The sequence below is a fragment of the Pavona decussata genome, unplaced genomic scaffold, assembly GCF_977016875.1.
Source record: "Pavona decussata unplaced genomic scaffold, jaPavDecu1.1 SCAFFOLD_321, whole genome shotgun sequence".
Taxonomy (NCBI): Eukaryota; Metazoa; Cnidaria; class Anthozoa; order Scleractinia; family Agariciidae; genus Pavona; species Pavona decussata.
The window spans coordinates 1665938-1690586 of NW_028145711.1; the positions used below are offsets into that span (position 1 = coordinate 1665938).

General features: G+C 38.5%; 1 protein-coding gene across 4 annotated transcripts in view; it reads left to right on the top strand.

Annotated features, from left to right (window-relative positions):
- The window catches only part of LOC146453978 (uncharacterized), a 52818-nt gene that overhangs the window by 25912 nt on the left and 2257 nt on the right, over nucleotides 1–24649 (top strand). Inside the window, exons 1-4 of one of the 4 annotated variants that reach the window (XM_085096086.1) lie at nucleotides 4577–4714; nucleotides 6463–6652; nucleotides 12821–12939; nucleotides 13714–14152. In XM_085096086.1, the coding sequence (XP_084952212.1) occupies nucleotides 4700–4714; nucleotides 6463–6652; nucleotides 12821–12939; nucleotides 13714–13956 (567 nt within the window). In that variant the 5' untranslated portion in view covers nucleotides 4577–4699 and the 3' untranslated portion in view covers nucleotides 13957–14152. Of the gene's footprint in view, nucleotides 1–4576; nucleotides 4715–6462; nucleotides 6653–12820; nucleotides 12940–13713; nucleotides 14153–23725; nucleotides 23919–24649 lie in introns of those variants that run through there. The other 3 variants (XM_085096084.1, XM_085096083.1, XM_085096085.1) reach the window with 3 other exon arrangements.

The following is a 24649-nucleotide window of genomic DNA, read 5'->3' on the forward strand; positions in this document are numbered from 1 at the left end:
AAGCCTTTCATGATAAATAAATGAATAAACAAGTCAAAATTAATTACGCCAAATTAGATCAGCTTTGGGGAAACTTAGCGATTCAATAAATTAATCAAATAGAAGAAAGATCCTCCCAGTTAGTAAAAAACTTAAGCAGTTGCGAAAAAAAAAAAAAAAAAAAAAGCCTGGAAAAAATTCAGATTTGAACGTGATTCGTGCCCATGACTTCTGCGATGCCGGTGCAGTGCCGAGTCTACGAACTGCATGAGCTATCAAGTCAACTGGGAAATTGTCATATTGACAATATGACCAGCTCCCAGTTGGGAAAATCGAGAGTACCTCATATTCCACTAAAATAAAGACATTGGTGTTCTATATACACCAATGTACGGTCGTTTAAAGTTCCTTTGTTTGTTCTTAAATCACACTAGCTTGCTTGAGGTCTTGGTTGTTGAGCAGAAAATTAATAACGTATACGGCTTTGTTTCCAGTTATTTTTACAACATGTTCCTATGTCTTCGGGAATTTTCGTTTCTGTTGTTTTTTTTTTTCCTTTGTACAAAATTTGACGGAATGTTTGCTAAGATTAAGACAGATGAGTGTTTACATCAAATTGTAGTGTCCATTATTTTAAAAAAACAAGAGTCTGATAGAATCGCCAGCATTTCACAGCACCCGCAATTAATATAGTCTTCACACTACATCGTGCACAATCATGTAATTCTTGCTAAAAGGTTAAAACGGCAATCGGTTTCTTCACTATCTTACTTTCATAAAGAGAAACAAAATAACTTTACAACCACCGGGGCTAATCGGGCAATTTTGCTTAGTAATCACTTTTGTGGATGTTGATGAACTCAATACTCTAAGAGTGTCTGTGCGGTTCCGCTTCAAAGAATTAAGGGATGAGTCAGTCGTTTCTAATTAATTTCAGTTGGAGAGTGAAAACGAAGCAGAAATAAATAAATAAATAAATAAATAAATAGATGGCGTTTGCAATGAAGCATTTTCTGTCGACGAGTTCAGAATACTGATATAGGCTATCAGATGTTCTGTAGTAAAAACTGAAAGAACGGAAAAAAATTAATGCAGAACTTTGATCATCGTCATCCTCTATTTGCCATACTCGCTCTTTTCTCTTTCTCGAATCAGGCTACACACTGTATCGAAAGTGAAAGTGAAAGTTAGCACATCGGGGAATGTTTTGGTTGTTTACCGCAGATAATGGTTGTGGTCTCATCAAAGACGGTTCTAACTCTTAAACACTTAAAAGTGTTTATATAAAATTCTGTCTGTAATTTCCGGCCTTATTTAAGGATCATGCATGATTTACAAACAACAATAGACTGATGGACTCCACCTATGTCCAATACTGTCCCGAAGATACTAAGTTACTAACCAACATGTTCCGGTTGAATACAGAGCGTGCATCTCATTATCCGTCGCGTAAGATTCGTGCGGAGCGTCCTCCTTTCTTGCGGAGCGTAGTTTAAGCCTGGTTTACACGTACGACGCAAGCATAACCATAAGCACAAGCATAAGCACAAGAAACCTACATGTAAACCGGTGCGACGCAAGCATAAGCGCCTTGTGCTCGCGCTTGCGTTGTTCCGGTTTACATGTACGACGCAACGACTCAAGCATAAACACAAGCGCAACTCCTAAGGAAAGGAAACTGTAAAACAGTGACATTTTGTCAGCGTACATTCTAGTTACTCATGCGTTGCCATTTTCCGCCATGTTGGAATCCAATCTCGCGCCAAAAGGCATCCCGGCCGCGCGATTACGCTACATTTCTTTGCTTCTGCGCTTGCCGTGCGTATGTCACCTTATGCTTATGTTTATGGCACGTGTAAACATTCATGTGCTTCTACTTGTCGTACGTGTAAACCAGGCTTTATGATTGACAAAACCAGTGTGCGAGTGTTCTTTAGTGTGCGACCACAAAATAAACGCTCTTTTGTGATTATTACGACCCCTTTACGGTTTTAATAGACCTGCAACGTTTGGCTTTTGCATAGACGAATGTTTGCTAAGGAAAACATGCGGCAATTTTGAACAGTACAACTTGTAACAGAAGCGGAAATCAAGAGCCATTTGGCAACGTTCACGAATATCACGATCCCTTTACGGTTTTAATAGGCCTGCCAAGCTCAGAGTGTAGTTTTCCTTAACACGTCAGTACAATTTACAATTTTTTTAAGGAATAGATTAGAGGAGAAAGAGAAGTATCCAAAATATATCATTCGAGCTGAATTTTCGGGTAAATTTTAGCTTAACTTCGCTAAAACACAGGTCTGAAAACAAAAGGTGAGATGTCACAAAATACTATTGTAAGAATAAACTTAAAAAAATTCTCGCCTTTGCGGATTGTCACCAAACTCAACGAACTCGTTTTGTATATTTAAGAAGAAGCATCTACGGCTGCCACTAGACCATTAAAATTTGCCAAATGGCTCTCTTTAGTGAAAAGGAACCAAAGTTTGAATGCCTAGTTTCAATGCGACTGTAAGTTGACCTAAGTCTTACGTTCGAAAGATGTTTACTCGATCGTGACCAGAGGCAAATGAGCCATTTCCATATTTTGATCCAGCACCCTTTGTGGGTCGTGACGCACACCGCCTGCTTACTGACATTACACTACCACAACCTTAGCCGGCTATCGGTTACATCAACAACACTTTTGCTGCCTGTCACAATTGTTTATCCATGATGATCCACTTACCAACTCCACAGGTCTGGAATATGCACGAAACGTACGTGCTTCTAAGAACCTCTCGACTACAGAAAAGATACACTTCCGTCGAACCTCCCATAAGCGACCACCCAAATTGCCAAGCTTTAGCGGTCACTTACGAGAGTTAAACCAGGAGGGAGACTCCTCCGGGAAATAAAAGCCGGAAATAGAAGCCGCCACTCTTTTTATTTATTTATTTATTTATTTATTTATTATTATTATTATTATTATTATTATTATTATTATTATTATTATTGTTATTATTATTATTATTATTATTATTGTTATTTATTTTTTTTATTTAATTTTTTTTTTGATAGGAACGTCTAATTTTGGAGCTGAGGCTGAATGTTCTTTAAACGTTCTTAAGATTTTCCTAAATTACATGGTATACAAATCACATGTATTTCAGTAAATCAATGAGGACATGACCAGAAAACCTGTCAAAGTGCATTGCCTGTAGAGATAGGGTATGAAGAACTGCTGATTATGACAAACCGAGATGTGCGTCACCATTATTAATGTATACAAAACATGCATTTGTTACCTTGATTTTATACAGTCAAACATGTATTAAGCGGACACCCTCGGGACCCTTGCTAGTGTCCGCTAATACAAGGTGTCCGCTCAAAACAGGTTCCCTTAAAATTTGTCTTAAAGGGTCATATTAATATTTCTCTGTATTAAAAGGCCTTGAAAGGTTCAAATACCATTCCCGAAAGAAAGGTGTTTGACAGACCGAAAACCATATCGGGTTTATTCACCAGCACTTAAAACCTACTGAACACCCAAACGAAATAATAATTCTTATAGAAGTAGTCGAGCGCGTTCCAAAGCTCATGGTCATGTGGTTATCCAAGCTTTTAAAGCGCCCAACAAACCCAGGAAAAGTGAAAATTACTGGAAAATCGGTGGGTATCGTTTGGAGCTACTTACCCTGCGAGCAGTGGTTTCTCCACCGGACGCTACACTACGAAAGGGTTCTCTCCCTTTAGTAGCGTAGTGTCTGGTGAAGAAACCAATGCTCGCAGGGTAGAAGTTATCCGGTGAGTACATTTTTAAGGGGACACGTTTTCATGTAACTGGTTAAGACAGAAATTCATGAAGGATTTGTATTATGTAATAAATTTTACAGTCATGTCTCTAGGTACACGAATTTGGCCACACAAACGTTTTGTCGGTGAGATTACGTATTACTAATTTTATCACTTTTGCCAAGAGAGAAAGCATTTCCTGTTTGTGTCTACAAAGATGTGACAGATCTTTTTGTTGGCAAAGTTAAATAACTGATCTAGTATTAAAACGTGGACAAAAAACATGCATTCTTTTTGCAGTGTCCATGGTTTAATACAGGTTTTTAACAATAGAAAGTACCCCATAAAAGTCAAGTTTGAAGTGTCCGCGTCCGCTTAGTAGAGGTGTCCGTTGAACAGAGGTATTTTTTACAGTAAATGTGGGGGTAAAAAGATGGGACTTGTGCTGCTGTCCGCTCAATGGAGGGTGACCGCTTAATGTGGGGTCCGCTTAATACAGGTTTGACTGTATACAGATTAGCAAAATAAAAACGTTCTTAATCGACTCTCAGCGTGAGGAATGTTCTTAATATGTTCTTAAAATTTTGGTTAATCTCAGCCTCGACGATCTTATAAAAAAACATAGTGTATCCCGGAAATTCATATTCGTCACTCGTGCGCGCATCGCAGAGATTAATTGAACGCATGGTTCTAGATCTGTCCTGTTTCACAATCCGTTCTTTTAGGGTGATATAATGTGATGCGCAAGCGCATTCTTTCACGTAAATGTCTAAATCATTACTTAGTTACGAACAATAGACTGAACTCAGGATCTTATAAATTAAAAGGCATTGTAGCTAAGTTCCTCAAACCATAGCTCTGAGGGACTGAAGATGACAAGTGAATAGTTATACGGATTCCCGGAGGTCTAAAGATTTGAAGATAACGAGAAGTCGGAGCCATCCAAATGTATTATTTTAAAGTAAGTGAAACCGTTATCAAAAAAAAAAAAAATTTTTCTGATACACAAGAGCTACAGTCGGTCAAAGTTTTGCGACATCGGCATTTATCGGGGGCACCAACGGATCGTTTCGGTAAATTACCTGTTCGGAACGTCCTTAAACTCCTACAATTTTCTGAAAAGACTGAAGCTCCCCTAGAATGACCGAACAGATAAAAAATATTATAGCGCGGCCTAAAATAAACCTACGGAGCTTTAAAAGCACTCCAGATAGCCTAAAACTGATAGCGTTTCAAAGGTTCTGAGAGAAAAGAGTCGTTGGGTGCCCCTGATTTATTTCCTGTGGGTACTGAGAAAGAGCGAAGATTCAAGTTTATATACGATTTCGGGAAATAAAGGCGAGTCAGAAATAAAAAAAAGGTACATTCGCTAAAATTTTAAGCTGCTTAAGTATTCAAATAAAACTATAAAAATTGGTAAATTGGACTATAGCACCTGAGTTATTTGCTAAGGTTTTGTTGTTAAGTAATAAACGAAAAGAGGGAAGGGAAGAGGGAAGGGAAGCAAGCAGAAAGTAGTTAATGAAAGGACGCAGGTATAATTTTAAGAAGACAGTGATTATTTCAATGTGAATACTTTCGGTCGTTAAAATTACTCAAAAAAATGATTGGCTGACTGTATTTTACTGATGGCAACAGAAAAAATGCTGACTCGTCATACCCTATTGCTGATATTGATCAAAACTAAAAACACCAGTAAAACGAACACGAAACAGGTTTCCAAGTAGGTGAAGCAGAGCGGCCAAGGAAATTTATCGAAGAATCTTTCATTTGAATTTGAAATAAAAAAAGAAAGAAAGAAAAATTGACACTTTGTTTTACCCTCAGGATTCCGATCAGTGTAACCGTATGCAATTGAAAGTCGAAAGGACTTACTTCAAAGAAACAATATTTTGTCATGTCTATCGAAAATTATGTTCCATACTTACTGCGGGTTTGAAGAGCTTTTGTGAACAGGACGGCGCATTGATTATTCTGGCTGATTTTGTTCATCGTGAGCGCTTTGTACTTAAAACGTCCAGAACCTAGTTTTATCCACTTTAGGTTTTGAAAAATGCCATCGGACCTGATTGCATCCTCTTGTCTAGTAATAACTTCAGCACCCAGTTTCGTAACTTTGGAAGTCTCTCGGCCAACGTCTCTTGCATATGTCTTATAAAATACGTGCCACAATAGTCAAACCATGGTTGAAGTAGCCCATTGTAACCTGTTATACATGTTTCCTTGGGAATAAAATCCGTTGTTTGACGGATATCTCCTAAAGCTGAAGGCAGACAGGCAGACAGACGGAGAGATAGGAGGAACAAACAAAGAGCGTTCCAATGCAGAAAGGCTAAAAGGACTTGCTCATATTAATGACACTTTATTCTAATTATTTTCGTTTCTCTTTGTTTCTGCTTTCCCTCTGCTATATCTTTCTATTTTTTCCATTCTACTTAACTACTTTTCTTATCAATTTACATCCTTTAAAGGGGCACAGTATTAGTTTTACTAGAAGTGCCCCTGTACTCTCCTCTTCCCTATTTGAATTGTATTTTTTTTGCTGCGTATTAGTCTATGTATTTTAATACCTCCAACTTTTGTATTTTGCACTTATCTAACAGTAAGAGTGGAGAGTATAAATAAAAAAAAATGTCAAATGTCAAATATATCAAAACGTTTGGAGCGACTGAAACAAACGTGCCTACAAGTGATATTTTCCTTTTTCAGGTAGCCGTGGTATTCCTGGCCTGTGTAGGAGTCACGTCAAGTAAAAGTGTCTACACTCTTAGTTCCAGTTACAGACATGAGGATTGCAGCACCAATCTTGTTAGTATAAACCCTGACAACTGTACAAACTCTTCCGGAAGGCGTCAATGTCAACTAAAATGGGGAGACTCTACTGAGAGCCTTTCAACGCGTAAGTATAGAAGACAACGAAATAACTAAATAGTAAATTCGTATCGGTTACAGTTCTCATACAGTGGAACCTCGATTTAACGAAGCCGCCGGCCAAATTTGTTCGTTAAATCAAGGGGTTCGTTATATCGAAAACCTTGGTACAACGAACTTGAGGGGAAACGACCAAAATGTTCGTATATCGAGGTCATAGTTAATGATTGATTTTTAACACAGGTGACTTCTGTCACGTTTTGTGATGCAATTCATTAAGCATGGTGGCTTTCAGTACCAATTATTTTCACTTTTGAACAGATGCGCAGTTTTTGTTTACAAAAAAACGACACTTTCAGAGTGTTGATCTGTTCAGCGTTTATCTTCTGTCGCGTGTTGATATTGTTATTCGTTAGATCGAGGTAGATTTTACGTTTGGGCTTCCGGATTATGTTCGTTATATCGAAGAATTCGTTATATCGAGGTTCTATTCCATACATTTTACTGTAACGTTGGCCGGGACATAGAATATCGTTCGTTATAACGAGGACTTCGAGAGGTTCGTTAAATCGAGGTTCCACTGTAATAAAATCAACTCCCATTACAAATGGCCTAAGAAGAGATTGCTTTTTCTGTTCATTCTTAAAAGCAAGACTCGTACAAAGATTATTAAGTCTCACCTACTGGGTCAAATGTTGATGGAAGAAAGATCTTGTCCCTCGCTAAAGACCTTTCAAGCAGGCATACCCAAGGGTGACCTTAGGTTTCTTAAAGATGGATAAAGTGACAGTTGCCTTACAATTTCAATCACGCCTATTTGTTTTACTGACTACGTCTCTTAGTTATGTACATAAATAAATTCTATAAGTAAGGAAGTAAGTAACTTTATTCTTCAGTGGAATTAAAACTTTAACTAAGGGAAAGAATCCCTCCACCAATTGGCAGCTACTCTTATTTCTAAGATGAGATACCAAAATGTTGTAGATTTATATGCTTGAGGTAAACCATCGGTAAATTACATACGTGTACATGATCATCCTTCGCCTGTTTTTTTTTTTTTTTTTTGCAAAAAGCATAAGTGCTCTGGCCAAGGCTGCAAAACAGACATTAAATGGAAAGCGCAAATTCGGCCCAAAAGGCCTATTCGCAAGGAGCAGAGCTCCAAAAGCATGACAAAGCATGATAAGCTGCACACCCGTCGGTTTGAAGACCCGCGTCAGTATTGACCTCGCAACGCTAAAGTTCGAACTGCTTTGCAGTCTAGATGTTGCAATCCTCGTCAATTTGAACAGCAAAAGTGTTCATTTAAATAACATTTTAAGCACGTTTTTTTTTTAGTTTTTCACTTGCGCTTGATGGATATGGAATGATGAATATAATCATACCATTCAAATCCAACACTGAAGCGCGAGTGGAATAATTGTTTTGTTAAAGTGCTACTACGATCAAATTGTCGAATACCTTTTATTTGCGGTTGATTGATAGTTTATATCCTAAAGTACATGATTTCCAAGTTATATCCTCATAAGATGAAGGAAAGTGCGATTTTTTTTGCGCTTAAACTCCACGAATTTTCATCCGCCATTGAACCGCCATGTTCCTGCGGCCTGGTTACCAAAGGCAGATGGTGTCCAATGACAACAGAGGCTGGGTCACCCGGGAAAAACAAGTGACGTCAAACTCTCAACTCAAAGCGCAGGCGAGCCCTACGAGGCTAAATTCTCATACGGTTTCGAACACGTTTTCGAAAAATGTTTCGTTCTTTCAATGGCGGGAAGTCGCTGTGTTGTTCAGTGGTATAGCAACTGCTCTAATCGAGCGGCAGGAATTGCGCTGCATGCGAGTCCGGCCGACAGAACGAGAGATGTGTGGGTCCAGTTTGTTGTCTTGCACGTTTTGCTATTTTCTCGGTTTAGTTCGAGGGACACTCGGGCATTCCACCCAAGTCAGCGAACACAAATTAAACCTGGATCTTTTGAAAAGGGTAAGCGATCAGGAGATCGTGAACCTGAAAAAAATCTCCTGAAGGAGAAGGAGCGGCAAAAGGTAAGCTTATGTCATGAGTGGGCGAAATGTGTGAATATTGTTTTTATCTTGGGTGATTCCTCGATACCTTGTTCAGCACCCATTCAAATAGCAGTCACAAATTTTTATACACATTTTATATTGCGTTTCTAAAGTACTAAACTTTGATTGAACGAGTAAATAATGTAAGTGCTCCCGGAACTAGCTTTTCCCTCCGAAGCATTTCCAAAACATCTCAGTGCGATAAGAGTAAGCTTGTGTTTACTTTGCTTGTGCAAAAGCCTGTGGCAAATAAAACTGTGCAAACAAACGCGAAGAAAACCACTTTAATTATCCATTTTCACTCAGCTTTGGATAAGGTGGTCTTTGGCGTTTACAAAAGGGTTCCTTCTTTTTTTAAGTAGTTTCTTGAAGAAATAGTTTGAATTTTTGGTTTAAGGAAGGTTTTAAGAAAACCTCACATTTAGTTGTTTCTTATCAATTAGATTCAATTGGTAATGTATTTTAAATTTTGATTTATTTTTCAGACGCTGAGTTGCAACAACTTCAAAACCCAGCTCTTACTATTAAATACAGGCCAAAACAAGCCTTGCAGAGCACAACATGTGAAAAATATGGACAGCCAAGCACTGACCTTCCTCAGGGGCTTTTCTTGATCTTTTGTCCTCAATCACCAGTTGACAAATAGAATCAATAAAAAACCCTTTTCTCTCCATTCATCATGCCTCCTCTTTGTAACTCTTTCCATTACATAGGCTTCTGTTTTAGGGACTGGTCAGAAATTAGTGGGGAGGGAGGGAGTGAGGTGGAGATTTTAAATTGAGCAATGAAAATGATGTGACCCTCCATAGCGAACAGGTAGTACAATGTAGCTCAAATACCAGAAAAAGAAAACAAGAATGGAGGCAAACTGTAGGTTACTTACTGGAACCATTTTGCCACAACATAATTCAAATCATCTATAGAGCCCATTGACATCATGTAACTCCATTATGCTAGACATTTCCTTTACATTAATACTTTAATACTTGTCTTGCTGTTGTTAAATAATGACTTAAATTAACAAATTTTATTTTGTCTTTTATATATGACTCGCCCTTCCTGTCATACTATAAATTATGATCACAAGAGCGTAAATTTATGTGACCCTCAGTTTTTCACTGCTTATTTTTTCATAACCCACCACCTCCCCCCCCCCCCCCCCTTCCTACCGCCCCCTGCTCCCTGCTGATAGGGAGCTGAAGCACAGACATTCTTGAGCCATGTATAGCAACCAGAATTCAAATGTTTTCTCTTTTGGTGTGGTTTTAAAGAAATACTAATTTGAATATAAACAAAAGAATATTAATATGGTAGCCATTTTGGAATAAGGTTTCACATTAAGGGGGGACTTAACCCGAAATTTGAATGAAATTTGAAATGGTTTTAAGAAGGGATAGAAGAAAGAAAATGATTTTTGGAACACTAACAGACAGTTGATACCCACGCAAGAGCACCCCAGGTTGCTAGTGGACTAACTTGGTATCCGTCTATTAATTATTAACTACAAATTCTTTTTTTAAAACTTCACTAATTCTTCAATATTTCTTATTTCTCTTAATTTAACCAATCCTTCTAGAAAAATTATCTCCTCCCACATATACCCAAAAATCACCCCAAAATTCACAAAACACCCCACAACATAGATTTACGGGATGAACGTAGAGTTTTTGGATGGCTTGAAACGTGAACGAGATATTTCCATTAAAGCCACGTAAAGTGCGGTAAAATGGCGTTTACGTTAAGTCTCCCCATAATAATTTTTATGTTCGTTTGAAAAAGAGTGCCAGAATCTTGTTTCACCAATAAATTTGTTGTTGTACAAATGAAATTGAATCTACATTTGAGAAAAAAAATAAAAGGTGGCTCACAACAGCCTCAACTTTACTACACTTTTGGAAACATGCATTTGCCCAACTCTCACCGCACCAAAAGTGAAAGTATCAAGAACTGTTACCACAGCAACAGAGTATGGAACTCATCAAGACTTGCTTGGGGGTTTGCCCTTAGACATGTAGGACAAAGGATGTTTGTTGTTAGGTTGATTTGACCCTTTATTAGAATAAGCAAAAAAATTTCAATTAATACCTGAATCAAAAACTTTAACTCCCAAGAATATTGTTTTCAATGTATATTTGCAAAATTCCTACTTTTCCTCCCCTCATTTGCCTAGGTGGATGGTTGTTACCAGAAAGCATGTTACTAAATTTTCATTTATAAAGCTAGTCATTTCTTTAGTAGTTTAAAGCATCTAGTGCAGTGGTGTTTAACCTGATGTAAGGCACCTTACAAAAATATATGTACACAGAAAAGACTGTTACTATTACATTGTTCAGGATGATGCAAGGGAAGAAAACAAATCATTGCAAATTGTTGTTGCCTTGCAAATTTCTTTGTTTATTGATTACTGTACTTATTCAAATCCGAATACAATGATGTCCATGCAGCACCAGCACTCTCCAGGCTTGGTAAGTCGCTCAAGGGAGCAATTTGAACATTTTGCACCTGAGAAAATATTGAACCAAGAGGAAACTTAGCATCAATTACAAGGGAACGATCAGCTGAAATTCAAGCCATTGTACAGGGCTTTTCACTACAATTTATATTCTTTTTCCATGGTAAAAAAGCGCAGAAACAGTAAGCTTGCTCGGAACCGAAACTTCACTGTGCACTCTAATTTAACACCAAGGCAAACTTTTCGAAAGCAAAGCTAAAAACCTAAACTTGACTTCGTTTTCAATTCAACTGAGTCTCCGGTAGCCTCCCTCCAGGGAATGAACTGACTAGTAGTCAACTGAAATTGTTGCGGATTCTCAGGCACTACACTTTTAAAGCTTGCCTGTTTTGTTAACACAGCAAATAACACATCTAAATATTAATCTCTATCTCTAATATCTCACCAGAGAGATGAACGACTCAGCAAAGTCTGCTCTTCCTCCTTCTTGTAGCAAAAGAGCTAGCTGCTGAACTTATTCGGCTGCCTCTTCTTCAGACGGAACTAGCTCTACAGAGTCATGACTTCTTCATTTCCACTGCCTATATCATACGAAGACGATCCAGGAGAGCTTTCTGTGGTCAAAACAGCTCTGAAATTCGTCGCCAGAAGGAGAACTACATTACTCGCTCGATCAGCAAGTTGAGAGTATTACGTCACGACAAAAACACAATAGGTTTGAATAAAAATACCGCAACTCCAATCACTTTCATACCGCGGGCTCACTGGAACATAAATTCATAATGGCGGACTCGAAAATACCACTTTTCAAGGCTCAATATTTTCAATTTACGGGGCCCAAACTTTATTTCAGTGACCAAGACAGGTACAGCCACATCGGATAAGCTGTAAAGAACGTATGTTTGTTTCATACGTGACATGAAGTTTTGATCGCAATAGCACTTTAAAAAATACTGTTAAATTGTACTAGCTCTTGTGATGGTACGTGTTAAGTCTGGACTGAAGGAATACATCACCGTCTCCCAACAGGAGCTGAACCTAAAAAGTCGTTGCGATTACTTTTTCGGATGCTCTACCACTGAGAGCTAACTGAAGGCCATTAAATGTCACAAACATCCTGCATACTAATAGGATTTGAATGTCGATGAGATTATATGTAAAAGAAAAAATGATGTTATGTTTTTAGCCTGGGGAGTAAATGGTAGATGTATTTTCTTTTTTTTCAGTTAGTGCACAGGCATACTCGGAAAAAGAAAATCTGATTTGTCCCAATTAATAGGAGTCGAACTTACGACCTTCAGACATGTTACTAGTTCGGATGACATGATTTCTTTCATATATACGTCTTATCGACTTTCAAATCCAAGAGGGGGTAGGGGGGGGGGGGGTTTCGACTGAAGACGAGAATTTGCTATCCGCAATGATCGTTGTCCTGGCTGCCATTGAAATTCCCCCAACCGCATTTCTTTTAAATTTCATATCTTGCTCAGCAAGGGAGGGGAAGGTCCTCTAAAGCCACGACAAATGTCTTCGCTCAACTGTCATATTGAGGCCATGGAACCCCTTTCTTTTAGCGGCTGGAAACCAAGAATACTTTAGTCAATAATATTTCTTTCAGTTAACAACATACTCGTTGAAATCTCATCCGCAAAAATTATACTTTTTTGCCTCTTTAAGATTTTCAGATAAAAAGCCAAGGAAACTGGCCACGAAAATGTATTCAGGTTGACAATAACGGAACTCACTACGCACTCAAGGTCATCCAGAGAGGGTCAAATCGAAGCTTAGTATTTGAGGTAAGTTGCGTAAAACTGATTCACGACTCGACCCATTCAAGCTCTAATGGTTATCACATAGATTGTTTTGCTTCAATTCCTTGATTACTTCAATTCTAATGGTATAACTCTAGATCTCTCTCCCTAACTCGCTCACATTACTGAATGTTTTAGGACATCTATGTCGAAATCCCGGCTTCATTCTAAAACAAAGTGTTTCTATCGAGCTGGTTCCCGCGCAATTTTATGCCACAATGTGAATGATCGACATACCGTATTAATGAAAAAGATCCCAAATTTTGCTGATTTGTTTTCAAAGAGCTTTCAAGTGGGCTCGTGCTGGCGAGAAGGGCACCAAACACAATGGTGTAGCGAGTAGTACGAGGCTTGCCGAGGGGGGGGGGGGGGGGTGGGGGGGTGGGCGGAGAAAGGAGTGGCGCGCGTGGTATTACGCCGGCTTGGAGACGGGATAGGGTCGTGTTATTTCACAATTTTTCTTGTGTCTGATAACTCACTAAGAGACCTATTACGAGCTGTTAATGTCATGAACTCCTGGTGCTGCTTGATGCTGGTGCAATTTTTTTTTGCTCGAGTTGTTTCCTGCAAGATAAGAAGCCGGACCGGAAATCTTCTCCAAAATTCAAAAGAGACAGTTGGGTTGTGCAAGAAGTTGCGAATAAACTGGCCGCGAACTGCTACTGAGAAGTCAAGTTTTATATAGACATCTGTAACCAGATATAAACCATGTAGAAGTGATATACAATGTTTGTTTGACCTTTTCGTTTGTATTGGCAGGAGCATCGATGCAGTAGTGCCACTGACGACGCGTTTATCTTCGAAGTGAAGTCCATTAAACTTCCGAGTGGCCACACACGCTTTGCATACCAGCCCGCTATTGCTACTGATAAACCGATGTGCATCGGTGCAACTGATAACTGCAGCGAAAGCCTCGCCCTTGTCATTCCATCTAATAGTACAGACGAAGACAGGAAATGTAGATTTAGGACAAAAATTAAATGGCGCCGGACAACGACCTGAAAATGTTAGAAGACAAGAAAAGCTCGGTCTCCGGATAGGGTTAAGGCTGGGTTAAGGGTTTTGAGCACACTTGCACTGGTTCACACTTGTATTTTGATAAGCCACGATAGGCCTTATCACGGTTTTCGACGCTATTTTGACGAGTAGGCAAACACGCTTAAAATAATAGTGTTTGTAGAGAAATCCGATGTCAAATAATTTTCATAAAACATCACTTCTGAAAAATTCATGAATTGAAAACTTTTGGCAATAGGAAAAGGCCGAGATTTTAAGAAAGAAAATTGGAGAGATGTAGCTGTGCCAGAAAGCGTCCAGTCGTGTTTTGAACTTTCCATACATTTCCCTGTATTTTTTTTCCCGCGAACTATTTTTAGTAGCAGTTCACGGCTGGTTCGCTTACAGACAAATGTATGGAAAGTTCAAACACGACTGGACGCTTTCTGGCACAGCTACATCCCTCTAATTTTTTTTTTCTTAAAATCATTTTCCTAGTGCCAAACGTTTCCAATTCATGAATTTTTCAGAAGCGATGTTTTACTAAAATTATTTGACATCGGATTTCCATACAAACACTGTTATTTCAAGCGTGTTTGCCTACTCGTCAAAATGGCGTCGAAAACCGTGATAACGCCTATCCTACACAGGCACTTTTTTTAACGCAAACTCACCGGCGTATCCGCTTCATTTTGACCACTAGCATATAACTTGCTCCTGCCGTGCTTATTGGTGATATGTTTAAAAAAATAAAATAAGTAAAAACACTTCAGCCTCTTGTTCAATTGCTGTTCAGTTAAACTTGCTCTCTGGCATTGTTTTTAAAATCAACTTGAAGCCTGATTGTTAGGTTGAGTTTACTACGATGACTCGAATGAGGCTTTAAAGTCAATGAGAATCGCTTTTCTCTTCCTGCAAGCAAGTACTGTGTGCACTGAGGAATCCCCCCCCCCCCTTCCCCCGCTGTACATACCAGATTATTGCTACTGATATGTGCATCGGTGCAACTGGTGACTGCAAAGAAAGCCTGGCCCTGGTCATTCCATCTAGTAGTATAGAAGAAGACATAAAATGTAGATTTATAAGGGATAAAAAAAGGACCTGAGGATGTTAGAAGACAAGAAAAGCCAGGCACACTTGCATCCACACTTGCATTCTCAAAAGGTTCACAATTGCACTGGTTCACACTTGCATTTTGATAAGCAACAATTGTCTACAACACAGGTACAATTTTTTTTGTATTTACAATTGTGTTCAAATAAAACATTTAACGTAAACTCACCGGCGTATCCGCCTCATTTTGACCACTAGCATATAACTTGCTCCTGTGCTTATTGATGATATGTTTTAAAAAATGAAAAGAGTAAAAAGACTTCAGCCTCTTGTTCAATTGCTGTTACTTTAAACCTGCTGTCTGGCATTGTTTTTAAAATCAACTTGAATCCTGATTATTAAGTTGAGTCTACTACGATGACTAGAATGAGGCTTTAAAGTGAAAGAGATTCGCTTTCCTCTTCCTGCAAGCAAGTACTGTGTGCACTGAGGAATTTTCCCCACCCATTATACCTTTAGATTCTAGTAGGACTACGACTACGAATAATACGAGATTTTACTTCATGTTTTTGGCAAGGTTAACTAAGGAGAGGTAACTATATCCCAGGTAGCTTCCTTTCACTCATAGTTTGTTAGCAACAAACTTGTAGCAGTTGTTTTGAATTATGATAGCTGCTGAATCCCTTTCGTGTCCGAAAAGACGAGATCCTCTACGTTTCGGGGACTTGTTTTTAATCACTATGCCGTTTTCACAAAACATCATAGTAAAACTTACGACAGCTATATCGTTTTCCAGCCAAACTGACACTGGTTCATGCGCGCGCACTCTTTGTCTATTGGAAACACTTGCACTTGTACTCATACTAGAACCTAGAGATCCCTAATTGCACCTGATGAAGCACAAAACCCGAAGTTTTGACCTGGCGTTTCAAAAGAAAGTTAAGTGGTCAACAGAGATGGTTGAACTGATAGCTAAATAATGTTTGCCTTCAATACGAAAATATGAAAATCTAGTGCCGACGAGCGGTAATTACTTTTTTTGCAGTATTGGTGGAAGAAATTCCTCAGGGCATAAAGTATTTATTGCACGACACCACCGAAAATACTTTTGAAGCTCTTGCTGGATTTCTTCCAAGCCTGTCATAACAAATCAATAAATAAACAAGTCAAAATTTACTTAATTACACCAAATTTCATCAGCTCTGGCGAAACTTAGCTATTCAATAAAGTAATCAAATAGAAAGATCCTCGCAGTGAGTACGCAACTAAAGCAGTTGCAGAAAGAAAACCTGAAAAAATTCAAGCTTAAACGGGATTCGAACCATGACCTCTGCGATGCCGGTGCAGTGTTCCACCAACTGAGCTATCAAGCCAACAGGGAGATGGTCATATTGACAATATCATCAGTTCCCAAAATCAAGAGTACCTAATATTCCATAAAATAAACACATCGGTGTTCTATATACACCAATGTTAGGTCGTATCAAGCTCCTTTGTTTGTTCTTAAATCACAAAGGCTTGCTTGAGGTCTTGTTTGGTGTCGGGAAAGAAGCACTGATGTGCGTGACGTAGAATATTTAGTAGGTCTGATAAATTATTTGTATATGACATACTTTAGTTTCTACCCAGGTTTAGACATGTTGCAAACCATGATATCATAGGGTGCGTTTTTTTGGGAGAATCAAAAAAACGGATTTGTGATCTTAGATCATGCGGATGATGAACAATGTCACGAAATAGTAACGCGAGCAATACTTTAAAAATTAGTGAGCAAAGCAGATTGCACAATTGTACTCCGGCAACGTCCGAAGTTAATACACTGCATGACAATGATGTAACTGCACGCGTAGTATTAAACTAAATAAGGAAGAGAAACGCGTGTAATTGTGTAATTGAAATGAAATTTAGTAGCATTACAATAGTGTAGGCTTGGGATTATATTGTGCTCGTGATTTTGGTAACAAGATGCCCCCCCCTAATGGCATTCACACGGAATGCTTAATGGTTTTCGCAACAACCCCCCATTTATTCCTCATTGTATCCTTGGCAGATTTTAAAAAACTATCCTCCCTTCGCAATTGAAATAATTGAATGGTTTTATTCAGAGAGACTGCGTGATACTTTATCGTTGTGTTACAGGGAATTATACCGGAAATAACTCTGCGATAACGTCATAAACCTCGCATTGAAATATTCCATCTGTTTGTGAAAGCGTAGTTTCTTCGCTGTGAACTCTCCCAATTTCCACCGTTTAAACTGTGGAGTACTACTTAGAAGTTATTATTCGATTTACCACTTGCAAAAGGTTTGTTCTCTTTCTGAAAACGGCAGATCAGAGTCTTAAATTCATACATGTGGCCGCCATTGAACGAAAACAATCTTCTAAATGCTGATTTGCTTTGACGTCACACAGGTAGAGATGAGTGGGTCCCCTCCCTCATGATATACGCGCCGATAATGGATTTTGATTGGGCCGTTTTTGTTGAACACAATCAGAGCAATACATCCCTTCTGGGAGAGGGCAGAATTTAATGTAGGTTTAATGAATAAATCAAATGATGATTTGACGTCACACAGGGGGGGATGAGTGGGTCCCCTCTCTCGTAATATGTGCCTAAATAATAGATTTTGATTCGGCCGCTTCTGTTGAAGGCAATCAGAACAATACATCCCTACTAGGGGCGGACATAAATTAATGCATAAATTAATGTGCCGAGTTATGACTACTACGAAGACAAAAAAAAAAGATACCCGACTTAAACCTAGACACAACCTGCCCTGCGGGCATTCCGCGTAAAAATACTTGTTGCGCAAATAGACTTTCTACCTAGTAAATCTTAGTACAATTGTAATGTAGGATCAGATCAAGTAAGAACGAATTGTGAACGGAACTGTGCATCGCTAATATTGTAGATTGGATCAGAGATTTTTAGATTGTGAGTGTTAAATAAATCTTCAGATAAGGAAAGAATGACAGTCCTCCTCAGTTTGTAAACCGGCAAGTGCGGACCTCATGAAAGATTCCGCGATATTTGGCGAGCAGAATATTAAAAAAAGGTCTTTGTTTCCAGCTAATATTACACCATCTTTCAACAATTTTCACTTTTTATTTTGTTTTCTTTTTTTTTTTTTTTTTTTACGAAATTCGGCGGAATATTTGCTAAGATTAAGACAGATGAGTGTTAACATCAAATTGTAGTGTCTATTTATATTTTAAAAACCAATAGTCTGCCAGAATCGCCGGTATTTCACATCACTCGCAATTAATATAGTCGTCACACTACATCGTGCACAATCATGTTATTCTGGCTAAAAGGTTAAAGCGCTCATTGTTTTCTTCGCTAGCTTAAGAGAACAAAATAACTTGACAACCACTGGGCAATAACTGGGCTAATCCGGCAATGGTGCTTAATAATCACTTTGATAGATGTTGATGAGCTCCATAGTAAGAGTGTTTGTGTGGTTCCGCTTCAACTGAAGAATTAAAGTATCAGTCAGTCGCTTCTAATTGAGTGTAGATAAAGAAAACAAAGCAGAAATTAAATAGATAGTATTTGCAACGCCGGAAGCATTTTCTGTCGAAGAGTCCAGAATACTGATATGCGCTATCGGATGTTCTGTAGCAAAACATTGAAAGAAACGGAAAAATTAATACAGAACTTTGATCATCGTCATCGTCTATTTGCCATACGCGCCCCTTTCTTTTATTGAATCAGACTACACACTGTATCGAAAGTGAAAGTGAAAGTTAGCACGTCGGGGAAATTTTGTGGTTGTTTACCGCAGATTAATGATTGTGGTCTCATCAAAGAGTTCTAACTCTTAAACACTTAAAAGTGTTTACATCAGTCTAGTGTCTGTAATTTCCGGCCTAAATTAAGGATTTACAAACGACAATAGACTGATGGAATTCATCCATGTCCAATACTGTCGCGAAGATACTAAGTTAGTAACCAAAATGTTCCGGTTGAATACAAAACGTGCATCTCATTATCCGTTGCGTAAGATTCGTGCGGAGCGTTCTCCTTTTTTACGAAGCGCCATGTACAAAACCAGTGCGCAAGTGTTCTTTAGTGTGTGACCACAAAATAAACGCTCTTTCATGAATATTACGATCCCTTTACGGTTTTAATAGACCTGCGAAGCTTGGCGTTTGCATAGGCGAGTGTTTGCTCGGGAAAACATGCGGCAATTTACAACTTGTAACAGAAGCGGAAATCAAGAGCCATTTATACACAATTAAGTACGACTATGCAACGTTCTTTGGCGAATATCACGATCCCTTTACGGTTTTAATAGGCCTGCCAAGCTCATGGTGTAGTTTTCCTGAACACGAGTACAATTTACAACTTTTTTAGGAAAATATTAGAGGAGAAAGAAGAAGTCTTTCTCTACAGCATTGCAGCCTATTAAAACACGAAGAAACGTCTTCGTGATGTTTTAATTTAATAGTTTATAACATTTTTATACCATGAACAAACCAGAAACGCAAAGTAACGCGCAAGCGAATAAACGAGGGGACAGACAACCGGACAACCAGCGCGAGAAGGTCAGCAAACAAGCTGATGACAGCCGCAAACGTTGAACGATCAGAGGCGTCAAAGTCACAAGCCACAGAAGCGTACAGTCTGTCGATGACTACGATGAAGCCGACGAGGAACAGGAGCAAGCGCAACGATGACCCACTCTTCAATTTTTTCAAGTATATTTATTATAAGCAATCACATAATTTTTCATCGTGTAATTTGGTTTAAATAAGAACTTGTAATTTTTTAAAACTACAAATTCCAAATTGTACTCGAATTCATGTGATTGCCTATACTTGTCTAAGCTTACTTGAAGAAAAATAGAATAAGTTGATCAAAACGAACTAATCGATCGCCTTGTCTGATGGACTTAACAATAAACTTTTAAACTTTTGATCGCGTGATCAGAATCGAAAATGAAAGCAATCCATTCCCCTCGGGACGTTAATTCTCTGACATGTGAGTCTGTTATAAACAAAATGAGCATTAGTGAATAGTGCGCAATGACACGCAAAATAGTTGCTATTGAGTGGCAATGCTTTATTAAAAAGCTCCTTTCCATCTCAGCCCAATAGCGCTTTAAAGGATAGCACTCAACTTCTACAAAAGATTATTCGCTTCCGGTGTCTTGAAAACGAGTGAGCATATTATGGGGTTTGCTTTTGGAAAACGTGTTATGAAATCCCGGGTATGAAATCTCGATGAACTGAAATAACACTGTCATAATTTGGAAAGAATCAGAGAGAAAGACGGGTCTATAACGGAGTGTTGCCGTGCAAGCACATAATTTCTTTCCGGTATAAACATTGAAGCATTGCCTAGCTGCGAAAACTAGAACTGATCCGTTTATAAAATCAAAGCCGGTAGTTCGTTCTCATTCCGATCCATAGCTCTCAACATAACAAGAACTAGAGAAACCCAGAGGAGGAACAGATAAGTACAAGACTCACGGAGCAATCCAAATGGATCAGTTCATTAATAAGCAGGCTTTCTTCCCGAAGGGGAGGGGGTACTCCTCTATATAAGTTATGAGATATGTGCCGCCCCAAAGGGTATGGTTTTTCAGCCGTTGTGGTCGCTGTAAACGTGTATAGATTTTGTCTATTAGGGTATTTAATCGGTTGTTGTTTTCAAGAGAACCACGTGAGTGTGTTAACGTATTTGTCAGTTTCAATTTCAAATGAATAGTGGAGAAAGAGAAGTATCCAAAATATATCATTCGAGCTGAATTTTCGGGTAAATTTTAGCTTAACTTTGCTAAAACACAGGTCTGAAAACAAAAGGTCTGATGGCACAAAGAACTATTGTAAGAATAAACTTAAAAAAATTCTCGCCTTTGCGGATTGTCACCAAAGCGGGAATAACTCAACGAACTCGCTTTGTATATTTAAGAAGAAGCATCTACGGCTGCCACTAGACCGTTAAAATTTGCCGAATTGCTCTCTTTAGTGAAAAGGAACCAAAGTCTGAATGCCCAGTTTCAATGCGACTGTAAGTTAACCTAAGTCTTACGTTCGGGAGATGTTTACTCGATCGTGACCAGAGGCAAATGAGCCATTTCCATATTTTGATCCAGCACCCTTTGTGGGTCGTGACGCACACCGCCTGCTTACTGACATTACACTACCACAACCTTAGCCGGCTATCGGTTACATCAACAACACTTTTGCTGCCTGTCACAATTGTTTATCCATGATGATCCACTTACCAACTCCACAGGTCTGGAATATGCACGAAACGTACGTGCTTCTAAGAACTTCCCGACTACAGAAAAGATAAGCTACAGTCGAACCTCTCATAAGCGATCACCCAAATTGCCAAGCTTTAGCAGTCACTTACGGGAAATAAAATTGAAATAAAAGCCGGAAATAAAAGCCGCCACTCCTTTTATTATTATTATTATTATTATTATTATTATTATTATTATTATTATCATTATCATTATCATTATCATTATCATTATCATTATCATTATCATTATCATTATCATTATCATTATCATTATCATTATCATTATCATTATCATTATCATTATCATTATCATTATTATTATTATTATTATTATTATTATTATTATTATTATTTATTTTTTGTTTTTGGATAGGAACGTCTAATTTCGGAGCTGAGGCTGAATGTTCTTATATTTTATTGCCATTTGAGGCTGAAAACGTTCTTAAGATTTTCCTAAATTACATGGTATACAAATTACATGTATTTCAGTAAATCAATGAGGACGTGACCAGGAAACCTGTCAAAGTGCATTGCCTGTAGAGATAGGGTATGAAGAACTGCTGATTATGACAAACCGAGATGTGTGTCACCATTGTTAATGTATACAAAACATGGCATTAATTTGCATTTGTTACCTTGATTTTATACAGTCAAACATGTATTAAGCGGACACCCTCGGGACCCTTGCTAGTGTCCGCTTAATACAGGGTGTCCGTTCAAATCAGGTTCCCTTAGAATTCGTCTTAAAGGGTCATATTAATATTTCTCTGTATTAAAAGGCCTTGAAAGGTTCAAATACCATTCCCGTGAAAAGAAAGGTGTTTGACGGACCGAAGTTTATTCACCAGCGCTGAAAACCTACTGAACACCCAAACGAAATAATAATTCTTATAGAAGTAGTTGGGCGCGTTCCAAAGCTCATGGCCATGTGGTTATCCAAGCTTTTAAAGACCCCAACAAACCCAGGAAAAGTGAAAATTACTGAAAAGAGGGTGAATAAGTCGTGCACATTGTTTGGCGCTACTTACCCTGCGAGCAGTGGTTTCTCCACCGGACACTACACTACGAAAGGGTTCTCTCCCTTTAGTAGCGTAGTGTCTGGTGGAGAAACCAAAGCTCGCAGGGTAGATATTTATCCTGCGAGAACATTTTTAAAGGGGACACGTTTTCATGTAACTGGTTAAGACAGAAATTCATAAAGGATTTGTATTATGTAATTAGTTTTACAGTCATGTCTCTAGGTACACGAATTTCCTGTTTGCCACACAAACGTTTTCTCGGTGAGATCACGTATTATTAATTTGATCACTTTTGCCAAGAGAGAAAGCATTTCCTGTTTGTGTCTACAAAGATGTGACAGATCTTTTTGTTGGCAAAGTTAAATGACCGATCTAGTATTAAAACGTGGACAAAAAACATGCATCCTTTTTGCAGTGTCCGTTTAATACAGGTTTTTAACAATAGAAAGGACCATAAAAGTCAAGTTTAAAGTGTCCGCGTCCGCTTAGTAGAGGTGTCCGTTGAACACAGGTATTTTTTTACAGTAAATGTGGGGGTAAAAAGATGGGACTTGTGCTGCTGTCTGCTTAATAGAGGGTGTCCGCTTAATGTGGGGTCCGCTTAATACAGGTTTGACTGTATACAGATTAGCAAAGAAACAATATATTGTCATGTCTATCGAAAATTATGTTTCATACTTACTGCGGGTTTGAAGAGCTTTTGTGCACAGGACGTCGCATTGATTATTCTGGCTGATTTTGTTCATCGTGAGGGCTTTGTACTTAAAACGTCCAGAACCTAGTTTTATCCACTTTAGGTTTTGAAAGATGCCATCGGACCTGATTCCATTATTCTTGTCTAGTACTAACTTCAGCAGCCAGTTTTGTAACTTTTGAAGTCTCTCAGCCAACGTCACCGGGCATATGTCTCATAAAATACGAACCACAATAGTCAAACCATGGTTGAAGTAGCCCATTGTAAACTGTTATACACGTTTCCTTGGAAACGAAATCCCTTATTTGACGGAGACCTTCTAAAGCTGAAGGCAGACAAGCAGGCAGACGGACAGAGAATTGGAAGAAACAAAGAGCGTTGATACTTTATTCCAATTATTTTCGTTTATTTATATTTTTGTTTTCCCTCTGCTATATCTTTCTAATTTTTTCTATTCTACTTAGCTACTTTTCTTATCAATTTACGTCCTTTAAAGAGGCACAGTATTAGTTTTACTAGAGGTGCCCCTCTACTCTCCTTCCCTTTATTTGAATTGTATTTTTGAGCGGCGTGTTAGTCTATGTTCTTTAATATACCTCCACCTTTTGTATTTAGCACTTATCTAACAGTAAGAGTGGAGAGTATAACAAAGAAAAAAATGTCAAATGTCAAATATATCAAAACGTTTAGAGTGACTGAAGTAAACGTGCATACAAGTGATATCGAACACAAGTTTCTAATTCCTTTTTCAGGTAGCCGTGGTATTCCTGGCCTGTGTAGGAGTCACGTCAAGTTTAAATGTCTACACTCTTAATTCCATTTACAGAGATGGCAAGAAGTGCGGGCAAAATCTTGTCACTATAGACACTGACAACTGTACAAACTCTTCCGGAAGGCGTCAATGTCAACTGAATTGGGAACGTTTTACTTCTAGCAATTCAACGCGTAAGTATTAAATTAAGACAACGAATAACTGAATAGTAAGTAACTATCGGTTTCGGTTCTCATAACAAGGTCAACTCCCATTACAAATGGCATAACTCTGCTCAATCTAAAAAGAGAGACTCGTACAAAGACTGCTAAGTCTTACTTACTGGGTCAAGTGTTAATGGAAAAAAGATCTTGTCCCTTTCAAGCAGGCATACGCAAGGGCGACCTAAGGTTTCTTAAAGTTGGATAAAGTGACTGTTGCTTTACAATTTTCAATTGAAGAGCTCGTCAGTTCGTACGATTGACCTGGCAACGCCAAATTTCGGACTGCTTTGCAGTCTAGATGTTGCCGTCCTCGTCTATTTCAACAGCAAAATTGTTCATTTAAATAACATTTTTAGCACGTTTTTTTCAGTTTTTCACTTGCGCTTGATGGATATGAAATGATTAATATAATCAAGCCATGCATATCCAACACTGAAGCGCGAGCGGAATAATTGTTTTGTTTAAAATAACTGTGAAATAGTGTTAGCTCTTGTGATGGTACATGTTAAGCCTGGGGAGTAAATGGTAGAAGTATTTTTGTTTTCAGTCAGTGCACAGGCATACTCGGAAAAAGAAAATCTGATTTGTTCAGATTACTAGTTCGGATGACATCTCATTTCTTTCATATACACGTCTCATCGACTTTCAAATCCTAGAGGTGGGGGAGGGGGATTTTTTTTTTGACCGAACACGAGATTTTG